At 47.8% G+C, this 21522-nt stretch overlaps 1 protein-coding gene across 7 annotated transcripts in view; it reads right to left on the bottom strand.

Annotated features, from left to right (window-relative positions):
- Positions 1-5980: 5980 nt before the first annotated feature.
- SEMA3B (semaphorin 3B) overlaps positions 5981-21522 on the bottom strand; it is a 41157-nt gene continuing 25615 nt past the window's right edge. For all 7 annotated transcript variants that reach the window (XM_040408548.1, XM_040408546.1, XM_040408544.1 and 4 more), the window contains exons 7-18: positions 17702-17821; positions 17273-17415; positions 17070-17187; positions 12433-12502; positions 9109-9253; positions 8819-9038; positions 8650-8741; positions 8418-8459; positions 8185-8342; positions 7970-8025; positions 7716-7855; positions 5981-7377 (exon numbers count right to left, since the gene is read on the bottom strand). In XM_040408548.1, the coding sequence (XP_040264482.1) occupies positions 6898-7377; positions 7716-7855; positions 7970-8025; positions 8185-8342; positions 8418-8459; positions 8650-8741; positions 8819-9038; positions 9109-9253; positions 12433-12502; positions 17070-17187; positions 17273-17415; positions 17702-17821 (1784 nt within the window). In that variant the 3' untranslated portion in view covers positions 5981-6897. The remainder of the gene's footprint in view (positions 7378-7715; positions 7856-7969; positions 8026-8184; positions 8343-8417; positions 8460-8649; positions 8742-8818; positions 9039-9108; positions 9254-12432; positions 12503-17069; positions 17188-17272; positions 17416-17701; positions 17822-21522) is intronic.

Here is a 21522-nt window from a genome sequence, read left to right as displayed (position 1 = left end):
TGGCGCAGTATGGCGGTACTTTATATCCTCTGATGGTGGACGGTGGTACTTAGCGCTCTCACTCTGACGCCGTCTTTTCGTTATAGCGCAGTATGGCGGTACTTTATATCCTCTGATGGTGGACGGTGATACTTAGCGCTCTCACTCTGACGCCATCTTTTCGTTATAGAGCAGTATTGCGGTACTTTATATCCTCTGATGGTGGACGGTGGTACTTAGCGCTCTCACTCTGACGCCATCTTTTCGTTATGGCGCAGTATGGCGGTACTTTATATCCTCTGGTGGTGGACGGTGGTACTTAGCGCTCTCACTCTGACGCCGTCTTTTCGTTATAGCGCAGTATGGCGGTACTTTATATCCTCTGATGGTGGACGGTGGTACTTAGCGCTCTCACTCTGACGCCGTCTTTTCGTTATGGCGCAGTATGGCGGTACTTTATATCCTCTGGTGGTGGACGGTGGTACTTAGCGCTCTCACTCTGACGCCGTCTTTTCGTTATAGCGCAGTATGGCGGTACTTTATATCCTCTGATGGTGGACGGTGATACTTAGCGCTCTCACTCTGACGCCGTCTTTTCGTTATAGAGCAGTATTGCGGTACTTTATATCCTCTGATGGTGGACGGTGGTACTTAGCGCTCTCACTCTGACGCCGTCTTTTCGTTATAGCGCAGTATGGCGGTACTTTATATCCTCTGATGGTGGACGGTGATACTTAGCGCTCTCACTCTGACGCCGTCTTTTCGTTATGGCGCAGTATGGCGGTACTTTATATCCTCTGATGGTGGACGGTGATACTTAGCGCTCTCACTCTGACGCCGTCTTTTCATGATGGTGAAGTATGTTATTTCATTGTATTTTTATTACGTTGTGCTAGGTCTGGCCTGACGTGGCGGCACAGCCGGGGTACGTGATGGCGCCGGTCTTGCTGACCGCTCCCCCACCTCTCTGCCGCTCGGCATTGTCCATTCAGGGGACCTGATTTTCTCCTTATGTTCCTTAGCTGCTTGCTGTGGATCGGCTGCTCACATCTGGGTGTGACGGGTGGCAATGCTCTTTTTGCTTAGGCTCGTGTTTTGTGCGGATCCGTCATGGACGGATCCGTTCACATAATACAACCGTCTGCATCCGTTCAGAACGCATCCGTTTGTATTATCTTTAACATTGCAAAAATGGATCCATCTTGAACACCATTGAAAGTCAATGGAGGACGGATCCGTTTTCTGTTGTCACTGAAAACGGATCCATCCCTATTGACTTACGTTGTGTGCCAGGACGGATCCGTTTGGCTCAGTTTCATCAGACGGACAAAGCGGAACGGAGGCGAACTGATGCATTCTCAGCGGATCCTTTTCCATTTAGACCGTTGAGCCCTGAACGGATCTCACAAACGGCAGTGTGAGAGTAGCCTTACAATGCTGGTTTCAGTTTATAATATTAGGAAATGGCTGAGAAGCCGAGATCTCAGACTGGAGACCCGACCACCTGCCTCTGCGAGGCTGTAACCAGAGCGTGTATTGTGTCCCTTTCTGCACTGACTGGAAGGGCCCTAGAGAAGAAGCCTGCTAGGACAAGTGCTGGTCCTTTAGAGCAGGGGTACTCCATCGTTCACCCACCTTGTCCTTCACCACACTCCAGGTGAGGAAGGAACTACAGAAAATCAAGGTGCGTAAAGCTGCAGGATCAGATGGCATCAGCTCCAGGATCCTGAAGTGCTGCTCAGACCAACTGTGTGGCATCATGGGTCACATGTTCAACATGAGGCTCTGGAAGACCTCCTGTGTGGTACCAGTGCCAAAGACCTCACACCCGAAAGACCTCAGCAGTGACAGGCCGGTACCACTGATCTCACACTTGATGAAGACCCTCAAGAGGCTGGTTCTCAACCATCTTTGCCCTCTGGTGAGATCTTGATTGGATCCACTGCAGTTTGCCTACCAGCCTGGCATCGGGGTGGATGATGCCATCATCTACCTCCTACACCGAGCTCTAACTCACCTGGAGAGGTCTGGGAGCACTGTGAGGATCATGTTTTTTGATTTCTCCAGTGCTTTTAACACCATCCAACCTGGACTTCTGAGGGACAAGCTGGAGATGGCAGGAGAGGACCACCACAGGTCACATTGGATACTGGACTACCTCACAGAACACCCACAGTTTGTTAAATCTCAGGGTTGTGTCTCTGACAAGCTGATCGGCAGTACGGGGGCCCCACAGGGCACTCTGCTGGCACCGTCCTCTTCACCCTCTACACTGCAGACTTCTCCATCCACTCCCCAGGCTGCCACCTACAGAAGTTCTCTGATGACTCTGCCAAGTTCTCTGATGACTCTGCCATAGTCGGCCTTATCGCAGGTGAGGACGACTCAGAGTACAGACAGGGGACACAGGATTTTGTAGACTGGTGTCAGCAGAACCAGCTTCAGATCAACGCGGGCAAAATCAAGGAGCTGGTGGTGGATTTCTGCAGACACAGGCCCTCTGCTCTGGTTCCGGTGAACATACAGGGAACGGACATTGAGGTGGTGGACTCTTCTAAGTACCTGGGTGTTCACCTGAACAACAAACTGGACCCGAGCCATAACACTGATGGGGCAGAGCAGACTCTATCTGTTGAGGAGACTGAGGTCCTGTGGAGTGCAGGGGACGCTCCTAAAGACCTTATTTGACTCAGTGGTGGCATCGGCCATATTCTATGGTGTGGTTTGTTGGGGGAGCAGAGATTAGATAAGCTCATTAAGAAGGCCAGCTCTGTCCTAGGTTGTCCCCTGGACCCAGTGCAGGAGGTGGTGACAAAATTAACATCACTGTTGGACAACGTCTACTCTTATTTTTCTCTTGTTATGCCAAAATCTCCCCACTGAGGGACAATAAAGGAATTTTCTTCTTCTCAACCGGCGCACGGCCCGGACCCCCCTTCTAATGTATTTGGGTCCTCAGGATGCAGAGTGCAATGCAGATCCCCCTGAAGCCATTCACTGACAGCTGGCAAGTGAAATCTGATGATGATCACCACTAGGGGCAGCTCACTATATACAACCACCACTAGGGGGAGCACATTACATACAGATTATACATCCACCACTAGAGGGAGCTCACTACATACAGATTATACAGTCACCACTAGGGGGAGCTCACTACATACAGATTATACAGTCACCACTAGGGGGAGCTCACTACATACAGATTATACAGTCACCACTAGAGGGAGCTCACTACATACAGATCATACAGCCACCACTAGGGGGAGCTCACTACATACAGGTTATACAGTCACCACTAGAGGGAGCTCACTACATACAGATTATACATCCACCACTAGAGGGAGCTCACTACATACAGATTATACAGCCACCACTAGAGGGAGCTCACTACATACAGATTATACAGCCACCACTAGGGGGAGCTCACTACATACAGGTTATACAGCCACCACTAGAGGGAGTTCACTACATACAGATCATACAGCCACCACTAGAGGGAGCTCACTACATACAGATTATACAGCCACCACTAGGGGGAGCTCACTACATACAGATTATACAGCCACCACTAGGGGGAGCTCACTACATACAGATTATACAGTCACCACTAGAGGGAGCTCACTACATACAGATTATACAGCCACCACTAGAGGAAGCTCACTACATACAGATTATACAGCCACCACTAGGGGGAGCTCACTATAAACAGATTATACATTCACCACTAGGGGGAGCTCACTATATACAGATTATACATCCACCACTAGGGGGAGCTCACTATATACAGATTATACATCCACCACTAGAGGGAGCTCACTACATACAGATTATACAGCCACCACTAGAGGGAGCTCACTACATACAGATTATACAGACACCACTAGGGGCAGCTCACTACATACATATTATACAGCCACCACTAGAGGGAGCTCACTATATACAGATTATACATCCACCACTAGGGGGAGCTCACTACATACATATTATACAGCCACCACTAGGGGGAGCTCACTACATACAGATTATACAGCCACCACTAGGGGGAGCTCACTACATACAGATTATACAGCTACCACTAGAGGGAGCTCACTGCATACAGATCATACAGCCACCACTAGAGGGAGCTCACTGCATACAGATCATACAGCCACCACTAGAGGGAGCTCACTGCATACAGATTATACAGCCACCACTAGGGGGAGCACACTACATACAGATTATACAGCCACCACTAGAGGGAGCTCAGAGTTCTGCAGAAAATACATTTTTTTTCACTGTGAGAACACAGCTTTAGGGCCCTTGCACACGACCGTATGCCCTCCGAGATATGCGGGCAATATGTCCCGGAGCGACATTGATTGTGCACACGGGAGCACACAGCATTACTATGATGCTGCCCGCGGGGCTTTTGTCCCGCACTCATAAGATCTTATGTATCATTGTAATCTATGATGCTGTGTGCTCCCATGAGCATGATCATGTGCGGGACATATGGCCCGCTCACGGACTATATTTTGGAGGGCATACGGTCGTGTGTATTTGTTACAGTTTTTTCGTGCCTCCTGCGGTTTGTGTGCCGTAGTTCATCTCTTCTGTGACCTATTCAGTCGCTTCTGCAGTTATGAAATCTCTGTCTGGGCTGAAAATCCCAATTAACCATTGATTTTCATTGATTTGGTCTGTAGATCTTGTTGCTGGAGCCCGGGCCTGTTCAGTGACTGTAAAGTAACCCTTTATTGTCTGGCTCTCGTCTGTGTCCCCCGCACAGCACCTGTGCAGCAGGTGTTCTTTAAAGCGCACATGATTACACGGAGCCCCTTTCATGTCTGAGCAGTGCCGCACACGCCTGTGCACACACATACATGTTCCTTAGAAGACTCTCTCTACGTGTCCGGTCCAGGGAGGCCTTTGAAGTGAACGTGGATGAGTCAGCCTTGCTTCTGAATCCAGACGTTCCCCTTTGAAGCTCATCCAGCTCTTTCTTCTGACATGTGCGGACTTCGTGGGCCGCAGACATCCGTGAAAGAGACGGGAAAGGTTCTCTGAAGTCTGTCATTGAATAGCACTGCGTGTCACCACCAGGGGCCTACCGCCGATACCACCAGCTGGTGTACCTGCCGATTATCAGGAGACTGGGTAATGCTGGTACTTGTAGTCCTGAAAAGGGTGACCATGAAGTTTACATCTCATGGCAGTGCATGCTGTGACTTGTGGTTCACCACACCATATGAAAACCAGTCACCAGTGTCTGCTCCAAGGCTTTGTAATCTCCTCATTGTGTTAGAGCTCGTAGGTCTCGCTGCCAGGCTGGTTGTACCGCGGCAGGATCGCCATATGTTATACGTAGGTTGTACGGTCGAGTACACGCCTGTACACTGATAGGGTTAAATCTGTGGAGGACCCTGCCCCCTCCCATTTACGTAGTATAATGATCATGCTGCGCTTTCTGGACTGATTACCCCATCTATGTGACCCCCCCCCCCCCCCCCAATTGTACTGCATTAAATCTGCACCACAAATCCAGCACATGTGAACGCAGCCTAAGAGCGTCCGATGCCACCCCAGGCTCTGTCAATTGAGATGTTGTTAAAGGGGGTGGAAAACACGGCTGTGATCTTCCGCAAACAGTGCCACCCCTGCTCCTGGGCTGTGTCTGGTATTACAGCTCAATGTGTGGACAGGTGGGGCGCCGTTTTTTGGAAGAAGGCCGCCATGCTTTTCAAATCCTGCTCTGCTCCTTTAAGGGTTTCCTTTTCTACGACTCTCTTAATATACCTTGTTTTAGTTTAACGTCATACACTTGTTGTCATTGAATGGAACATACTTGTACATCCAGAGGCTGCAAGCCCCTATCCTAAGCCAGTACTTATCACACAGCTGATGGGCCTGCACAGTGTACCAGTGCAGGCGGAGTCTGAGGGCCAGTTCTAGATGTTTCTGTGGCCCTGCAATGACCTCCTGCCGGAGTTTAATATAAGTCTCAGAATCCTCGCGCCTCTAAATAATTGCTTTTATTGTGTTAACACCTCATCTTTCCAGTCCTCACACAGTATCATCCAGAACCGATGACCAGCCCGGGCCAGCCACGTAGACCTGTAGCAGCAGAAAGGGTTAATTTATATTATAAAGATATTTACACTAACAAAAAATAATATTCTGTCTGTACGGGGGGGGAGGGTCCATGGAGCATATACCATAAGATGGCGGAACTCACGCCGCGGATAAAAAGTTATATTTTACAGGAAGAGATGCTGACCAGCCGGGAGAAACGCAGACAACTCTCATCATTGTATAGAAGCGGCCTTAATGATACGGAAACACACGGCATCCATGAGAACGGACTGTGCGCCTCATCACTCTCCTCAGGTCGCTTTCCTGCCTCTTCGAGAGAAAGGTATTCCTGACGAATTGGCCGCGTTGTGAAGTTACAGGATATAATCGGAGGTCTCTGCGTTTCGAGCCTGGCGGCTGTGGAGATCGTGTCACTTATATTTCAGCCCCTTTTTCTCGGTTTGTCACATTATCCTATGACCAGAGGCGGTAGCGGCACGTTGAGCACAATGATGGGAGTAGTTATTAGAGGCATGACAACACCCACAATAGCGGGTGCAGATCTTTTGCTTCCATTTGGGGCTTCTGTCGTCCCTCAGGTCATGGGATCAGCGGCCATGGTCGTATAACCTCGGGCTCTGTATTCTGCATCCTGTGACCATTTCATGGGCAGAGCCCCTCGTCTGCGCGGTGTGGTGCCCTAGCCTAGGGTGATTGGAGTGCTTATAAATAGGGTAACCAGGCGGGTGACCGAGGCCTGGGCTCACGTAGGACGCACTGTTCCCTCTGTGACCGTACATAGTGATGCCCCCCGCCCGGCTCCATGTACAGTTAAAGGTTCATATGTCCAGGAGATAAGGGCACTTAACTTGGGGCACTTCGGGGTCCTCGCTCAGCCCTTTCGCGTTCATGCGTCCGACGACTCCGCACTTTTACCTTGTCCTCCAAGTGCTTCCATTTTTGTGCTTTTGCTTTCATACTATGTGGAGGCAGTGGCCTTCCGGGGCCCTTAGATGGTGGTAGCTGTGGTGCACCATGGGGCCCTGGAGGATGGGATGTCCGGCCCTTACGAGCCCACAGCTCCTCGCACATTTGCTCTCCTTTAGACCCTGGCTGCTGAACGAGCCGCATAAACTCCTGGTACCACCTCATCTGCGGCACATGGTGGGCACCCAGCGACTCCTCCACCGAAGAAGGCGAGACGACCTCTAGGTTTAGCTGCAGTAGGAGCTGCGTGAACCCATGCTCCGAGGAGTGACACAGGTAGATGCCAGCATCACGGCGCATCACGCTGCGCAGGAGGACGCCACGATCCGTCTTTATTACTCGTTCATCAAACTGCACCTGGAAAGAAGAATGAATGACATTTTATACTGAACCAGCAGGGAGATGTCAGGCTCGGCACCCTGAGAACAGACTGCAGCTTTGGAAGTTACTGGAGCACAAGGCATGCTATAAGCCCAAACCAGTACAAGGTGCATAAGGAAAGGAGATGATCTTCAGATATGGCGCATCAGAGCAGACCCCAGAATCTGCTGGACAAGGGGCTGTACTGGCGTAATACCATGGACATGTGCAGGTATGTGACCAGATATAACCTCAGGTAAGTGGTTTTCAAGATCTTTCTGATTTCTGGATGAGCAGATTCCCCCCCGTATCTTGTAAGGCACAGTATTTCTTACCTGTTTCCTGGGGGTTTCAGGTGCCTTTTGATGGATCCATGTGACTTGAGCTCGTAGGGATTTGGGGAGACACTCGAGGAAGACTGTGCTCCCCTCCACCCCGTACAGGCGCTTCTTCTGTATGCTGAGCCTCTGCTGCTCTGTATGGAGGGAGGATGATGGGTAGATGTTACCAAGCGGTCAGGATCAGTAATGGGGCTTCTTGTCATATCTAGGGGGCCCTTACACATTGGAGCAGGGGACACTAAACTCACCTCCAGAACACAGTGTATTGGGGTCACCGTTCCGGACGTCCTGACGACGAGACCTCCTGCATAAGATAGAAGTACAAGTTGTATTTTGGAACTCGTCGCGGTGGCTCCCCTGGACAAGAACCAACCCTCGCAGCAGATGGGGGTTGGAAGCTATAAGGGGGGGATGTCTAAGGGGTAGGGGGGCGGTTATATTTTCTGCATTGGTCTCCTCTTACCGCTTGGTGTTGGGCAGGTAGCGGGTACAGCTGGCCCCATCCCAGGCACAGTATGGATCTCTGGCCAAGCAGCACTCGGCACAAGCCTTTCCATAGATCCCACAGCGATGCAGGGGCACCTGGGAGACCCCGCTCACAGACCCGATATACAGTTGTTGCTGAGGAGAAAGCAAACGCAATGTCAGGAAATGAGGAGCAAACACTGGCCGAGAGCAAACAGCAAGGATTCTTACCCGCTTAGACGAGAGCTGCATGCTGGTGACAGGAGCCGCATTCTGCTCAAAGAGGAAGGCAGTCATGTAAGAAACAGCCAATAAGAGGCTCAACCGCCCCCCCCCCCGTGACATCACACACCGCCACAGCTGATGATGTCACTCAGTAGGTGTCTCTGGCTGTAGCAATGTCTACCACCCTGTAGTGCAGGGGTCTTGGTTGCACTGCAGCCTGAGGAACCTGATGCCTTACCTTGAAGACCTGAAGCTCCTCCAGCACCAGCTCTTCCCGCTCATTCCAGCTCTGTTTGGGCACAGAGATCACTTTCAGAACGGTGCCCACATCTGGCAGAGAGAAAGCGTCGGATCAGAGGGTGCAGGGTAGGTTACTGACACTAAGAGCCTGCAGCCTGACCGCTCACCTGTGCCAATGAACATGACGTCGTATTCTCCGTCCGCAGCAGTCACCCTGTCCACAGCCAGCCGGGTGGAGGTGAAGTCTGCATGACTGTGCAGGAAGATCGGCCTCCCACTGCCAGGAGTTACAGGGTTAAACATGAGTGGGTGATTCCGTGCGAACTGCAGCACATCGTCTGGAAAGTTCTTCGTGGACTCAAAACTCCCGAAGGTTTTACTGGGGCACTAAAAACATGATCATATATTGTTATATCTGTGAGACCCCAATGTAGGAGTCGTCAGTCTGATCACCTACCATCCCCGGGCGAGGGTACGGCACTCTGCCTTGATACGACACCCACTGGTAGTTCGGGCCTTCCTTGTGGGCAAAGGGTCCCAAGAAAGCTCTGCGGACGTCATTCATGGTGTAGACACAAATCGCAGAACCACGGAAAACAGAGCTGAGGGGTGAATATACAGGATAAGTAATGTACACGGCGACTGCACCAGCAGAATAGTGAGTGCAGCTCTGGAGTATAATACAGGATGTAACTCAGGATCAGTACAGGATAAGTAATGTATGTACACAGTGACTGCACCAGCAGAATAGTGAGTGCAGCTCTGGAGTATAATACAGGATGTAACTAAGGATCAGTACAGGATAAGTAATGTATGTACACAGTGACTGTACCAGCAGAATAGTGAGTGCAGCTCTGGAGTATACTGCAGGATGTAACTCAGGATCAGTACAGGATAAGTAATGTATGTACACAGTGACTGCACCAGCAGAATAGTGAGTGCAGCTCTGGAGTATAATACAGGATGTAACTAAGGATCAGTACAGGATAAGTAATGTATGTACACAGTGACTGCACCAGCAGAATAGTGAGTGCAGCTCTGGAGGATAATACAGGATGTAACTAAGGATCAGTACAGGATAAGTAATGTATGTACACAGTGACTGTACCAGCAGAATAGTGAGTGCAGCTCTGGAGTATACTGCAGGATGTAACTCAGGATCAGTACAGGATAAGTAATGTATGTACACAGTGACTGCACCAGCAGAATAGTGAGTGCAGCTCTGGAGTATAATACAGGATGTAACTCAGGATCAGTACAGGATAAGTAATATATGTACACAGTGACTGCACCAGCAGAATAGTGAGTGCAGCTCTGGAGGATAATACAGGATGTAACTCAGGATCAGTACAGGATAAGTAATGTATGTACACAGTGACTGCACCAGCAAAATAGTGAGTGCAGCTCTGGAGTATAATACAGGATGTAACTAAGGATCAGTACAGGATAAGTAATAGTATGTACACAGTGACTGCACCAGCAGAATAGTGAGTGCAGCTCTGGAGTATAATACAGGATGTAACTCAGGATCAGTACAGGATAGGTAATGTATGTACACAGTGACTCCACCAGCAGAATAGTGAGTGCAGCTCTGGAGTATAATACAGGATGTAACTCAGGATCAGTACAGGATAATTAATGTATGTACACAGTGACTGCACCAGCAGAATAGTGAGTGCAGCTCTGGAGTATAATACAGGATGTAACTCAGGATCAGTACAGGATAAGTAATGTATGTACACAGTGACTGCACCAGCAGAATAGTGAGTGCAGCTCTGGAGTATAATACAGGATGTAACTCAGGATCAGTACAGGATAAGTGATGTATGTACACAGTGACTGCACCAGCAGAATAGTGAGTGCAGCTCTGGAGTATAATACAGGATGTAACTCAGGATCAGTACAGGATAAGTAATGTATGTACACAGTGACTGCACCAGCAGAATAGTGAGTGCAGCTCTGGAGCATAATACAGGATGTAACTCAGGATCAGTACAGGATAAGTAATGTATGTACACAGTGACTGCACCAGCAGAACAGTGAGTGCAGCTCTGGAGTATAATACAGGATGTAACTCAGGATCAGTACAGGATAAGTAATGTATGTAAACAGTGACTGCACCAGCAGAATAGTGAGTGCAGCTCTGGAGTATAATACAGGATGTAACTCAGGATCAGTACAGGATAGGTAATGTATGTACACAGTGACTCCACCAGCAGAATAGTGAGTGCAGCTCTGGAGTATAATACAGGATGTAACTCAGGATCAGTACAGGATAAGTAATGTATGTACGCAGTGACTGCACCAGCAGAATAGTGAGTGCAGCTCTGGAGTATAATACAGGATGTAGCTCAGGATCAGTACAGTATAAGTAATGTATGTACACAGTTGGGCAGTATATTGGGCAGACTAGATGGGCCAAATGAATAGTGAGTGCAGCTCTGGAGTATAATACAGGATATACCTCAGGATCAGTACAGGATAAGTAATGTATGTACACAGTGACTGCACTAGCAGAATAGTGAGTGCAGCTCTGGAGTATAATACAGGATGTAACTCAGGATCATTATAAGGGCTTATTCAGACTTCTGTATTGGGGTCATCCCACAATGTCTATCTGCTATATCATCCTTCTTCTCTCGCTTTCTAAAACTTAACATGGATAAAACATAATTCATCATCTTTCCCCCATCTTGCTCACCATCCCCCCCCCAACAGACCTATCTATCACGATCAATGGCTGCACACTTGGATTCTGCCCTCTCCTTCCGACCACACATCCAAGCCCTTTCCACCACCTGCCGCCTCCAACTCAAAAACATCTCCCGCATCCGTGCTTTCCTTAACTTTAAATCTGAAAATGCTTGTACATGCCCTTATCATCTCCCACCTAGACTACTGCAACACTCTCCTCTGTGGCCTTCCATCTAGCACTCTCGCACCCCTCCAATCTATCCTCAACTCTGCTGTCCGACTAATCCACCTCTCACCCTGTTACTCCTCTGCCTCTCCCCTCTGCCAATCCCTTCACTGGCTCCCCATTGCCCAGCGAATTCACTTCAAAATACTAACCAATACATACAAGGCCGTCCATAACCTGTCCCCTCCCTTACATCTCTGACCTCCCGATACATCCCCACACGCACTCTCCGATCCTCACAAGACCTCCTTCTCTCCTCTCCTCTTATCACCTCTTCCCACAATCTCCTCCAGGATTTCTCCCGTGCATCCCCCACACTCTGGAACTCGCTGCCCCAACATATCAGACTCTCACCGACAGTGGGATCCTTCAAAAGAAACCTGAAACCCACCTCTTCAGACAAGCCTACAACCAGTGACCCTGCTGCCTCTACACCGCCATGACCAGCTTCACCCGCACCTACTGCGTCCTTCTCATGTACCATGTAGATTGTAAGCCTCGCGGGCAGGGCCCTTTCTCCTTCTGTACCAGTCTGTAACTCCTCTTGTTCATGCTTAGTGCAATTGTCTGTATTATGTATGTGCACCGCTTATCACATGTACAGCGCTATGGAATGAATGCACTTTAATAATAAATAATAATAATCGGCAATTTGTGTCAGTATTTGTAAGCCGAACCAATTATAATTTTTCTCTGTATCCCTAGCTGTGACTTACAGATACTGATGCAGAATGCCGCCATATTAGTGAGAGCTCAGGATATGTAACTCCTCTTGTTTTTTGCCGTTATGTATAGATCATACGTCCAGTAGATGCAGGTTACATAGTGACCTCTCTGCAGACTGTACAGCTGTCGCCTTACCTGGAGGTGGAGAACAGAGCGTATATCAGCGGATTCCTCCTGTCCCGGGTTTGCAGCAGGAAGACGTCTTCTACATGGGAGAGACATGGACATTGCTCGTCAGGTGAGTTTGGTTCTATTTTTTTAACTTCTTTTGCAGAAATTTAAATGTCTCAGTAAACTTGTAAGAAAGTAAATAAGATGTTTTTAAATAGGGATCGACCGATATAGATTTTTTAGGGCCGATTCCGATAATTTTTTTTTTTTTGTAAATCTTTCTTTTTTATTTATACTTAATATATATATATTTTTTTTTACTAACTTCTAGCCACCTTAGGGACTAGAACCCTTGTCCTATTCACCCTGATAGATCTCCATCAGGGTGAATAGGATCTCACACTGTCCCTGCTGCTCTGTGCTCTGTGCACACAGCAGCAGGGAGCTGAACATGGCAGCCAGGGCTTCAGTAGCGTCCTGGCTGCCATGGTAACTGAACGGAGCCCCAGAATTACACTGCTGGGGCTCCGATCGGAGGAGGAGGGGAGAGGGGACCCTGTGGCCACTGCCACCAATGATTAAAACTGGGGGGGCTTGGGTGGGGCACACTGCGCCACCAATGAACATAAATCTCTCATTTATTCATATACAGGAGGCGGGAGCTGGCTGCAGAATCACATAGCCGTCTCCCGACCTCTATGAGCGGTAGCTGCGATCCGAGGCACCTGAGGGGTTAACTACCGCGGATCGCAGCTACCACTCATAGATGTCGGGAGCCGGCTATGTGATTCTGCAGCTCCCTCCTCCTTTTCAATTTGAATGAATGAGTGAGTTAACCTCATTGGTGGCGCAGTGGCCACAGCCCCGCCCCTCCTCTTCCCATCTGTCTCTTCATTGGCGGCAGCAGCATCACAGGGGGGAGGGAGACACTGCTTCCTTCTCCCCTGTGCTGCAGAGGGAACACAGAGAGCAGCGCGATCCTGGTTCCCCATACGTTATCGGAATATCGGCAAAATAGATGCCGATACCGATAACGGTCAAAATACTGAATATCGGCCGATAATATCGGTAAAACCGATAATCGGTCGATCCCTATTTTTAATCATAGAAACCTAGAATGTGTCGGCAGATAAGAACCATTTGGCCCATCTAGTCTGCCCAATATACTGAGTACTATGGATAGCCCCTGGCCCTATCTTATATGAAGGATGGCCTTATGCCTATCCCATGCATGCTTAACCTCCTCCACTGTATTTGCAGCTACCACTTCTGCAGGAAGGCTATTCCATGCATCCACTACTCTCTCAGTAAAGTAATACTTCCTGATATTACTGTTAACCCTTTGCCCCTCTAATTTAACACTATGTCCTCTTGTAGCAGTTTTTCTTCTTGTAAATCTTCTCTCCTCTTTTCCCTTGTTGATTCCCTTTATGTATTTAGCAGTTTCTCTCATCTCCCCTCTGTCTCGTCTTTCTTCCAAGCTATACATGTTAAGGTCCTTTCATCTTTCCTGGTAAGTTTTATCCTGCAATCCATGTACCAGTTTAGTAGCTCTTCTCTGAACTCTCTCCAAAGTATCAGTATCCTTCTGGAGATATGGTCTCCAGTACTGAGCACAATACTCCAGATGAGGTCTCACTAGTGCTCTGTAGAGCGGCATGAGCGCCCCCCTCTGTCTACTGGTAATGCCTCTCCCTATACACCCCAGCATTCTGCTGGCATCTCCTGCTGCTCTATGACATGGTCTGCCTACCTTTAAGTCTTCTGAAATAATGACCCCTAAATCCCTTTCCTCAGATACTGAGGTCAGGACTGTATCACTGATTGTATATTCTGCTCTTGGGTTTTTACGTCCCAGGTGCATTATCTTGCACTTATCAACATTACATTTTAGTTGCCCGATTTTTGACCATTCCTCTAGTTTTCCTAAGTCCTTTTCCATTTGGTGTATCACTTCAGGAACATCAACCCTGTTACAAATCTTTGTGTCATCAGCAAAAAGACACACCTTACCATCGAGGCCTTCTGCAATTTCGCTGATAAAGATATTAAACAATATGGATCCCAGAACAGATCCCTGAGGTACCCCACTGGTAACAAGACCTTGGTCTGAATATACTCCATGGACTACAACCCTCTGCTGTCTGTCACTCAGCCACTGCCTAATCCATTCAACAATATGGGAGTCCAAGCACAAAGACTGCAATTTATTGATAAGCCTTCTATGTGGGACAGTATCCAAACCCTTACTAAGGTCCAGATAAGCGATGTCTACTGCACCTCCACCGTCTATTATTTTAGTCACCCAATCAAAAAAATCTATAAGATTAGTTTGATATGATCCCCCTGAAGTAAACCCATGCTGTTTTCCATCTTTCACTCCATGGGATTTTAGATGTTCTACAATGCTCTCCTTAAGTATGGTTTCCATTAATTCCCCCACTATTGATGTCAGGCTTACTGGCCTATAGTTGCCCGATTCCTCCCTACTACCTTTCTTGTGAATGGGCACAACATTTGCTAATTTCCAATCTTCTGGGACGACTCCTGTTGCCAGTGATTGGTTAAATAAATCTGTTAATGGTTTTGCTAGTTCACCGCTGAGCTCTTTTAATAGCTTTGGGTGTATCCCATCAGGCCCCTGTGACTTATTTGTAGTAATTTTAGACAGCTGACTTAGAACCTCTTCCTCTGTAAAGACACATGCATCAGAAGATTCATTAGTCTTCCTTCCTAACTGAGGTCCTTTTTCTTTCATTTTCATTTGTAAAAACTGAACAGAAGTATTCATTGAGGCAGTCAGCTAGTTCTTTATCTTCTTCCATTTACCTTCCTTTTGTTTTTAATTTGGTAATTCCTTGTTTTAGTTTCCTTTTTTCATTTTATGTATCTGAAGAATGTCTTATCGCCTATTTTCCCTGACTGAGCTCATTTCTCTTCTGCCTGTGCTTTAGAAGCTCTTATAACTTGTTTGGCCTCTCTCTGCCTAATCTTGTAAATTTCCCTGTCATCCTCGTTTTTTTTATTTTTTATAATTCCTAAATGCTATCTTTTTGTTTTTAATGATTTTGGCCACTTCTGATGAGTACCACAGTGGTCTCTTCCTTTTTTTGCTTTTACTGACAAGCCTAATGCAATCTTCTGTTGCCTTCAATAGTGCCACTTTTAAGTAGTCCCATTTCTCCTGGACTCCAATGAAACTGTTCCAGTCTGATAGGGACTCGTATACCACTAATCTAATTTAAAAAAAGTCAGTTTTTCTAAAATCTAAAACTTTTGTTTTTGTGTGGTGTGACTCAGTCACTGTACTTATAGTAAACCCCACTGACTGGTGATCACTAGATCCCAAGCTTTCCCCTACAGTAATATCAGATACCAAATTCCCATTTGTGAATACTAAATCTAAAATGGCCTCCTTCCGGGTTGGCTCCTCCACTACTTGCTGTAGAGATAATCCCAGTAGGGAGTTTAGAATATCTGTACTCCTGGTAGAACTAGCTATTTTGGTTTTCCAGTTTACATCAGGACGATTGAAGTCTCCCATAATGATAACTTCCCCTTCAATGTCATTTTAGCTATTTCGTCAACTAGTAGATCATCTAATTCTTTGACTTGGCCGGGTGGTCTATATATCACACCTACACGAGTTACCTTATGATTATCAAGCTGCGTGGTAACCCAAACTGACTCTAAATTGTTCTCGCTAACTTGTATCAAATTAGATTTTATGCTATCTTTCACATACAGGGCCACCCCTCCCCCTTCCTGCCTTCTCTGTTTTTCCTGTATAGAGAGAACCCTGGTATTGATATATCCCAGTCATTACTCCCCTTGAACCACGTCTCAGTAACAGCCACTACATCTATATTCTCAGATGCCATTATAACCTCAAGTTCATTGATCTTATTCCCTAAACTGCGAGCATTTGTAGATAAGACTCTGAGCTTCTCATTTCTTAACCTATGTGCTACTGGCATCTTCTGGCATTGTTCCGGGGGGGCAGTCGGACTGCTGGATTATCACTCTTTTGCCCCCCTTTCCTAGTTTAAATGCTCCTTAGCAAATACTTGGAACTGTTCACCGAGGACATTCGTTCCTTTGAGAGAAAGATGCAAACCATCTTGTACAGTTCTTTTCCATTCCAACAAGAGCTAACATGAGACACAAAGCCAAACCCTTGGTTCAGACACCATTCACCAAGCCATACATTGAATTCCTTAATGTGCATCTACCCTAAAGCTGCATGTATTTGTCTGCAGTTTCCCATCGGGGCAGATGAGACGGTTGTTATCTTTACACGTAACACGCTGGTACCGCGCTGCAGCAAAGCGTCACTTGAGATTGTCACTGGCTTTTATGTGTCAGGTTAAGGTTTGCTGCACCTGTAAGTATGGCAGTGAAACTCTCCCGACTTCATCGTCATGGAGGGATGATTTCTTATGAGTTCTCCTTCGTCTATACCCTATCCTATACCCTTTGTCTATATCCTTCTATGTTTTATAGCTATTGGGGGAACTACAACTCCTATCATGAGCCCCAAGTTGTAGATTGTAACCTGGGCGCTGCCTTGTGGTCACATGTAATGTTTAACCGTAGCTCCATAAAATCCGTCAGCCGTGTCCTTGCGGCGTCCTATTGCATAGTTACCAATAAATACTCACTGAGCTCGTCAAAGTAAGTGTCGCCCCCTGCGTCTTTCCCGGGCACACTGCACACGAGGCGCGCCTTCAGGAACGTGGTCCATTTGTTCACTAATGTGCGCTGGCCACCCAGGTCGTTCTGTAAGACACAACGGACCGTGATACTTTATAATGGCCGTACATGACCTGGAGGATGACGGTGGAGACGAGCCTCATGTCCTTACCCGGCAGATCTGCCCGATGCGGGCGTAGGACTGTTTCACCCCTCCCAGGCCCTCCACCGGCCACTCACGGAAGAAGAAGTAGATTTTATCATCGTCTGGGTTCTCGCTCTCCGGAATCCAGAAAACTTTAACAAACTTTGGTTCTGAAAAAGCAAATCAGGAGAATTTTCCATTGTCATACAGAACGGCAGAAGCAGAGACCCCTGTATGTGAGGGGATGGACACATCTGTAATAATACCTGTATTATAACCTGATCCCTCCCAAACAATAACACCCCCTCCCCCATATACAACTGTGCCAGGTGAGAGCCTCTCCAGCCCCACTCCATGGGGTGAGCTCGGCCACATTCCTATCTTCCACCGCCCCTATTTGTAGCCTGCGGCCACCTTCCCCTCCGAGCCCTGCATATGTGATCTGTAAGGACTGACCGTTCAGCCAGCGGGAGTCGTGCTGCTCAGTGCGCAGGGGGGGTCTCTGGCCCAGGCTTCTGAATATGGTGAAGTCTCGCCCCATAAGATCAGTGGCAACCCCAGAGTAGAGTTCATCTCCTGAGAGACCGAGAGACAGGGAAGAAATGGTTAAATCAGCCCTGACGCTCAGGAATGCAAGAAAAGATTAATGCACCGAAGTGTGATCATGAGTATATAGGACTGCACTGCATGTATATAGGAGGACGGCGGAGCCTGGATATGAGACTGCACTTCATGTATATAGGAGGACTGTGCAGAGCCTGGATATACAACCGCACTGCATGTATATAGGAGGACGGCGGAGCCTGGATATGAGACTGCACTTCATGTATATAGGAGGACTGTGCAGAGCCTGGATATACAACTGCACTGCATGTATATAGGAGGACTGTGCAGAGCCTGGATATACAACCGCACTGCATGTATATAGGAGGACGGCGGAGCCTGGATATAAGACCGCACTGCATGTATATAGGAGGACTGTGCGGAACCTGGATATAAGACTGCACTGCATGAATATAGGAGGACTGGGCGGAGCCTGGATATAAGACTGCACTGCATGTATATAGGAGGACTGTGCGGAACCTGGATATAAGACTGCACTGCATGAATATAGGAGGACGGCGGAGCCTGGATATGAGACTGCACTGCATGTATATAGGAGGACTGGGCGGAGCCTGGATATAAGACTGCACTGCATGTATATAGGAGGACTGTGCGGAGCCTGGATATAAGACCGTACTGCATGTATATAGGAGGACGGCGGAGCCTGGATATAAGACCGCACTGCATGTATATAGGAGGACTGGGCGGAGCCTGGATATAAGACCGCACTGCATGTATATAGGAGGACTGTGCGGAGCCTGGATATAAGACCGTACTGCATGTATATAGGAGGACGGCGGAGCCTGGATATAAGACTGCACTGCATGTATATAGGAGGACTGTGCAGAGCCTGGATATAAGACTGCACTGCATGTATATAGGAGGACTGTGCGGAACCTGGATATAAGACTGCACTGCATGAATATAGGAGGACGGCGGAGCCTGGATATGAGACTGCACTGCATGTATATAGGAGGACTGGGCGGAGCCTGGATATAAGACTGCACTGCATGTATATAGGAGGACTGTGCGGAGCCTGGATATAAGACCGTACTGCATGTATATAGGAGGACGGCGGAGCCTGGATATAAGACTGCACTGCATGTATATAGGAGGACTGTGCAGAGCCTGGATATAAGACCGCACTGCATGTATATAGGAGGATGGCAGAGCCTGGATATAAGTCCGCACTGCATGTATATAGGAGGACGGTGGAGCCTGGATATAAGTCCACACTGCATGTATATAGGAGGACAGTGCAGAACCTGGATATAAGACCGCACTGCGTGTACAGTCAGGTCCATAAATATTGGGACATGGACACAATTCTAACATTTCTGGCTCTATACACCACCACAATGGATGTGAGATGAAACGAACAAGATGTGCTTTACCTGCAGACTGTCAGCTGTAATCTGAGGGGATTTACATCCAAATCAGGTGAACGGTGCAGGAATTACAACAGTTTGCATCTGTGCCTCCCACTTGTTAAGGGACCAGAAGTAATGGGACAATTGTCTTCTCAGCTGTTCCATGGCCGGTGTGTGTTATTCCCTCATTATCCCAATTACAATGAGCATATAAAAGGTCAGAGGTCATTTCCAGTCTGCTATCTGCATTTGGAATCTGTTGCTGTCAACTCTCAAGATGAGATCCAATGAGCTGTCACCATCAGTGAAGCCATCATTAGGCTGAAAAAACACCACAAACCCATCAGAGAGATAGCAGAAACATCAGGCGCGGCCAAAACAACTGTTTGGAACATTCTTATAAAGAAGGAACGCACCGGTGAGCTCAGCAACACCAAAAGACCCGGAAGACCACGGAAAACAACTGCGGTGGATGAGCGAAGAATTATTTCCCTGGTGAAGAAAACTCTTCACAACAGTTGGCCAGATCAAGAGCACTCTCCAGGAGGTAGGTGTATGTGTGTCAAAGTCACCAATCAGGAGAAGACTTCACCAGAGTGAATACAGAGGGTTCACCACAAGATGGAAACTATTGGTGAGCCTCAAACAGGAAGGCCAGATTAGAGTTTGCCAAACGACATCTAAAAAAGCCTTCACAGTTCTGGAACAACATCCTATGGACAGATGAGACCAAGACCAACTTGTACCAGAGTGATGGGAAGAGAAGAGTATGGAGAAGGAAAGGAGCTGCTCATGATCCTAAGCATACCACCTCATCAGTGAAGCCTGGTGGTGGTAGTGTCATGGCGTGGGCATGTATGGCTGCCAATGGAACTGCTTCTCTTGTATTTATTGATGATGTGACTGCTGACAAAAGCAGCAGGATGAATTCTGAAGGGTTTCGGCAATATTATCTGCTCCTATTCAGCCAAATGCTTCAGAACTCATTGGACGGCGCGTCACAGTGCAGATGGACAATGACCCAAAGCATACTGCAAAAGCAACCAAAGAGTTTAAGGGAAAGAAGTGGAATGTTCTGCAATGGCCGAGTCAATCACCGGACCTGAATCCGATTGAGCATTTCACTTGCTGAAGACATAACTGAAGGGAAAATGCCCCAAGAACAAGCAGGAGCTGAAGACAGTGGCAGTAGAGGCCTGGCAGAGCATCACCAGGGATGAGACCAGCGTCTGGTGATGTCTATGTGTTCCAGACTTCAGGCTGTAATTGACTGCAAAGGATTTGCAACCAAGTATTAAAAAAGTGAGAGTTTGATTTTAAGATTATTATTCTGTCCCATTACTTTTGGTCCCTTAACAAGTGGGAGGCACATATGCAAACTGCTGTAATTCCTGCACCGTTCACCTGATTTGGATGTAAATCCCCTCAGATTAAAGCTGACAGTCTGCAGGTAAAGCACATCTTGTCCGTTTCATTTCAAATCCATTGTGGTGGTGTATAGAGCCAGAAATGTTAGAATTGTGTCCATGTCCCAATATTTATGGACCTGACTGTATATAGGAGGACAGTGCGGAGCCTGGATATAAGACCGCACTGCATGTATATAGGAGGACAGTGCGGAGCCTGGATATAAAACCACACTATATGTATATAGGAGGACTGTGCGGAGCCTGGATATAAGACCGCACTGCATGTATATAGGAGGACAATGCGGAGCCTGGATATAAGACCGCACTGCATGTATATAGGAGGACAGTGCGGAGCCTGGATATAAGACCGCACTGCATGTATATAGGAGGATAGTGCGGAGCCTGGATATAAGACCGCACTGCATGTATATAGGAGGACAGTGCGGAGCCTGGATATAAGACCGCACTGCATGTATATAGGAGGACTGTGCGGAGCCTGGATATAAGACCGCACTGCATGTATATAGGAGGACTGTGCGGAGCCTGGATATAAGACCGCACTGCATGTATATAGGAGGACGGCGGAGCCTGGATATAAGACTGCACTGCATGTATATAGGAGGACAGTGCGGAGCCTGGATATAAGACCGCACTGCATGTATATAGGAGGACTGTGCGGAGCCTGGATATAAGACCGCACTGCATGTATATAGGAGGACTGTGCGGAGCCTGGATATAAGACCGCACTGCATGTATATAGGAGGACTGTGCGGAGCCTGGATATAAGACCGCACTGCATGTATATAGGAGGACAATGCGGAGCCTGGATATAAGACCGCACTGCATGTATATAGGAGGACAGTGCGGAGCCTGGATATAAGACCGCACTGCATGT

The sequence above is a fragment of the Bufo bufo genome, chromosome 9 (genome assembly GCF_905171765.1).
Source record: "Bufo bufo chromosome 9, aBufBuf1.1, whole genome shotgun sequence".
Taxonomy (NCBI): Eukaryota; Metazoa; Chordata; class Amphibia; order Anura; family Bufonidae; genus Bufo; species Bufo bufo.
Note: the sequence above shows the minus strand (reverse complement) of the source record. Positions and strands in the feature narration are given on the sequence as shown.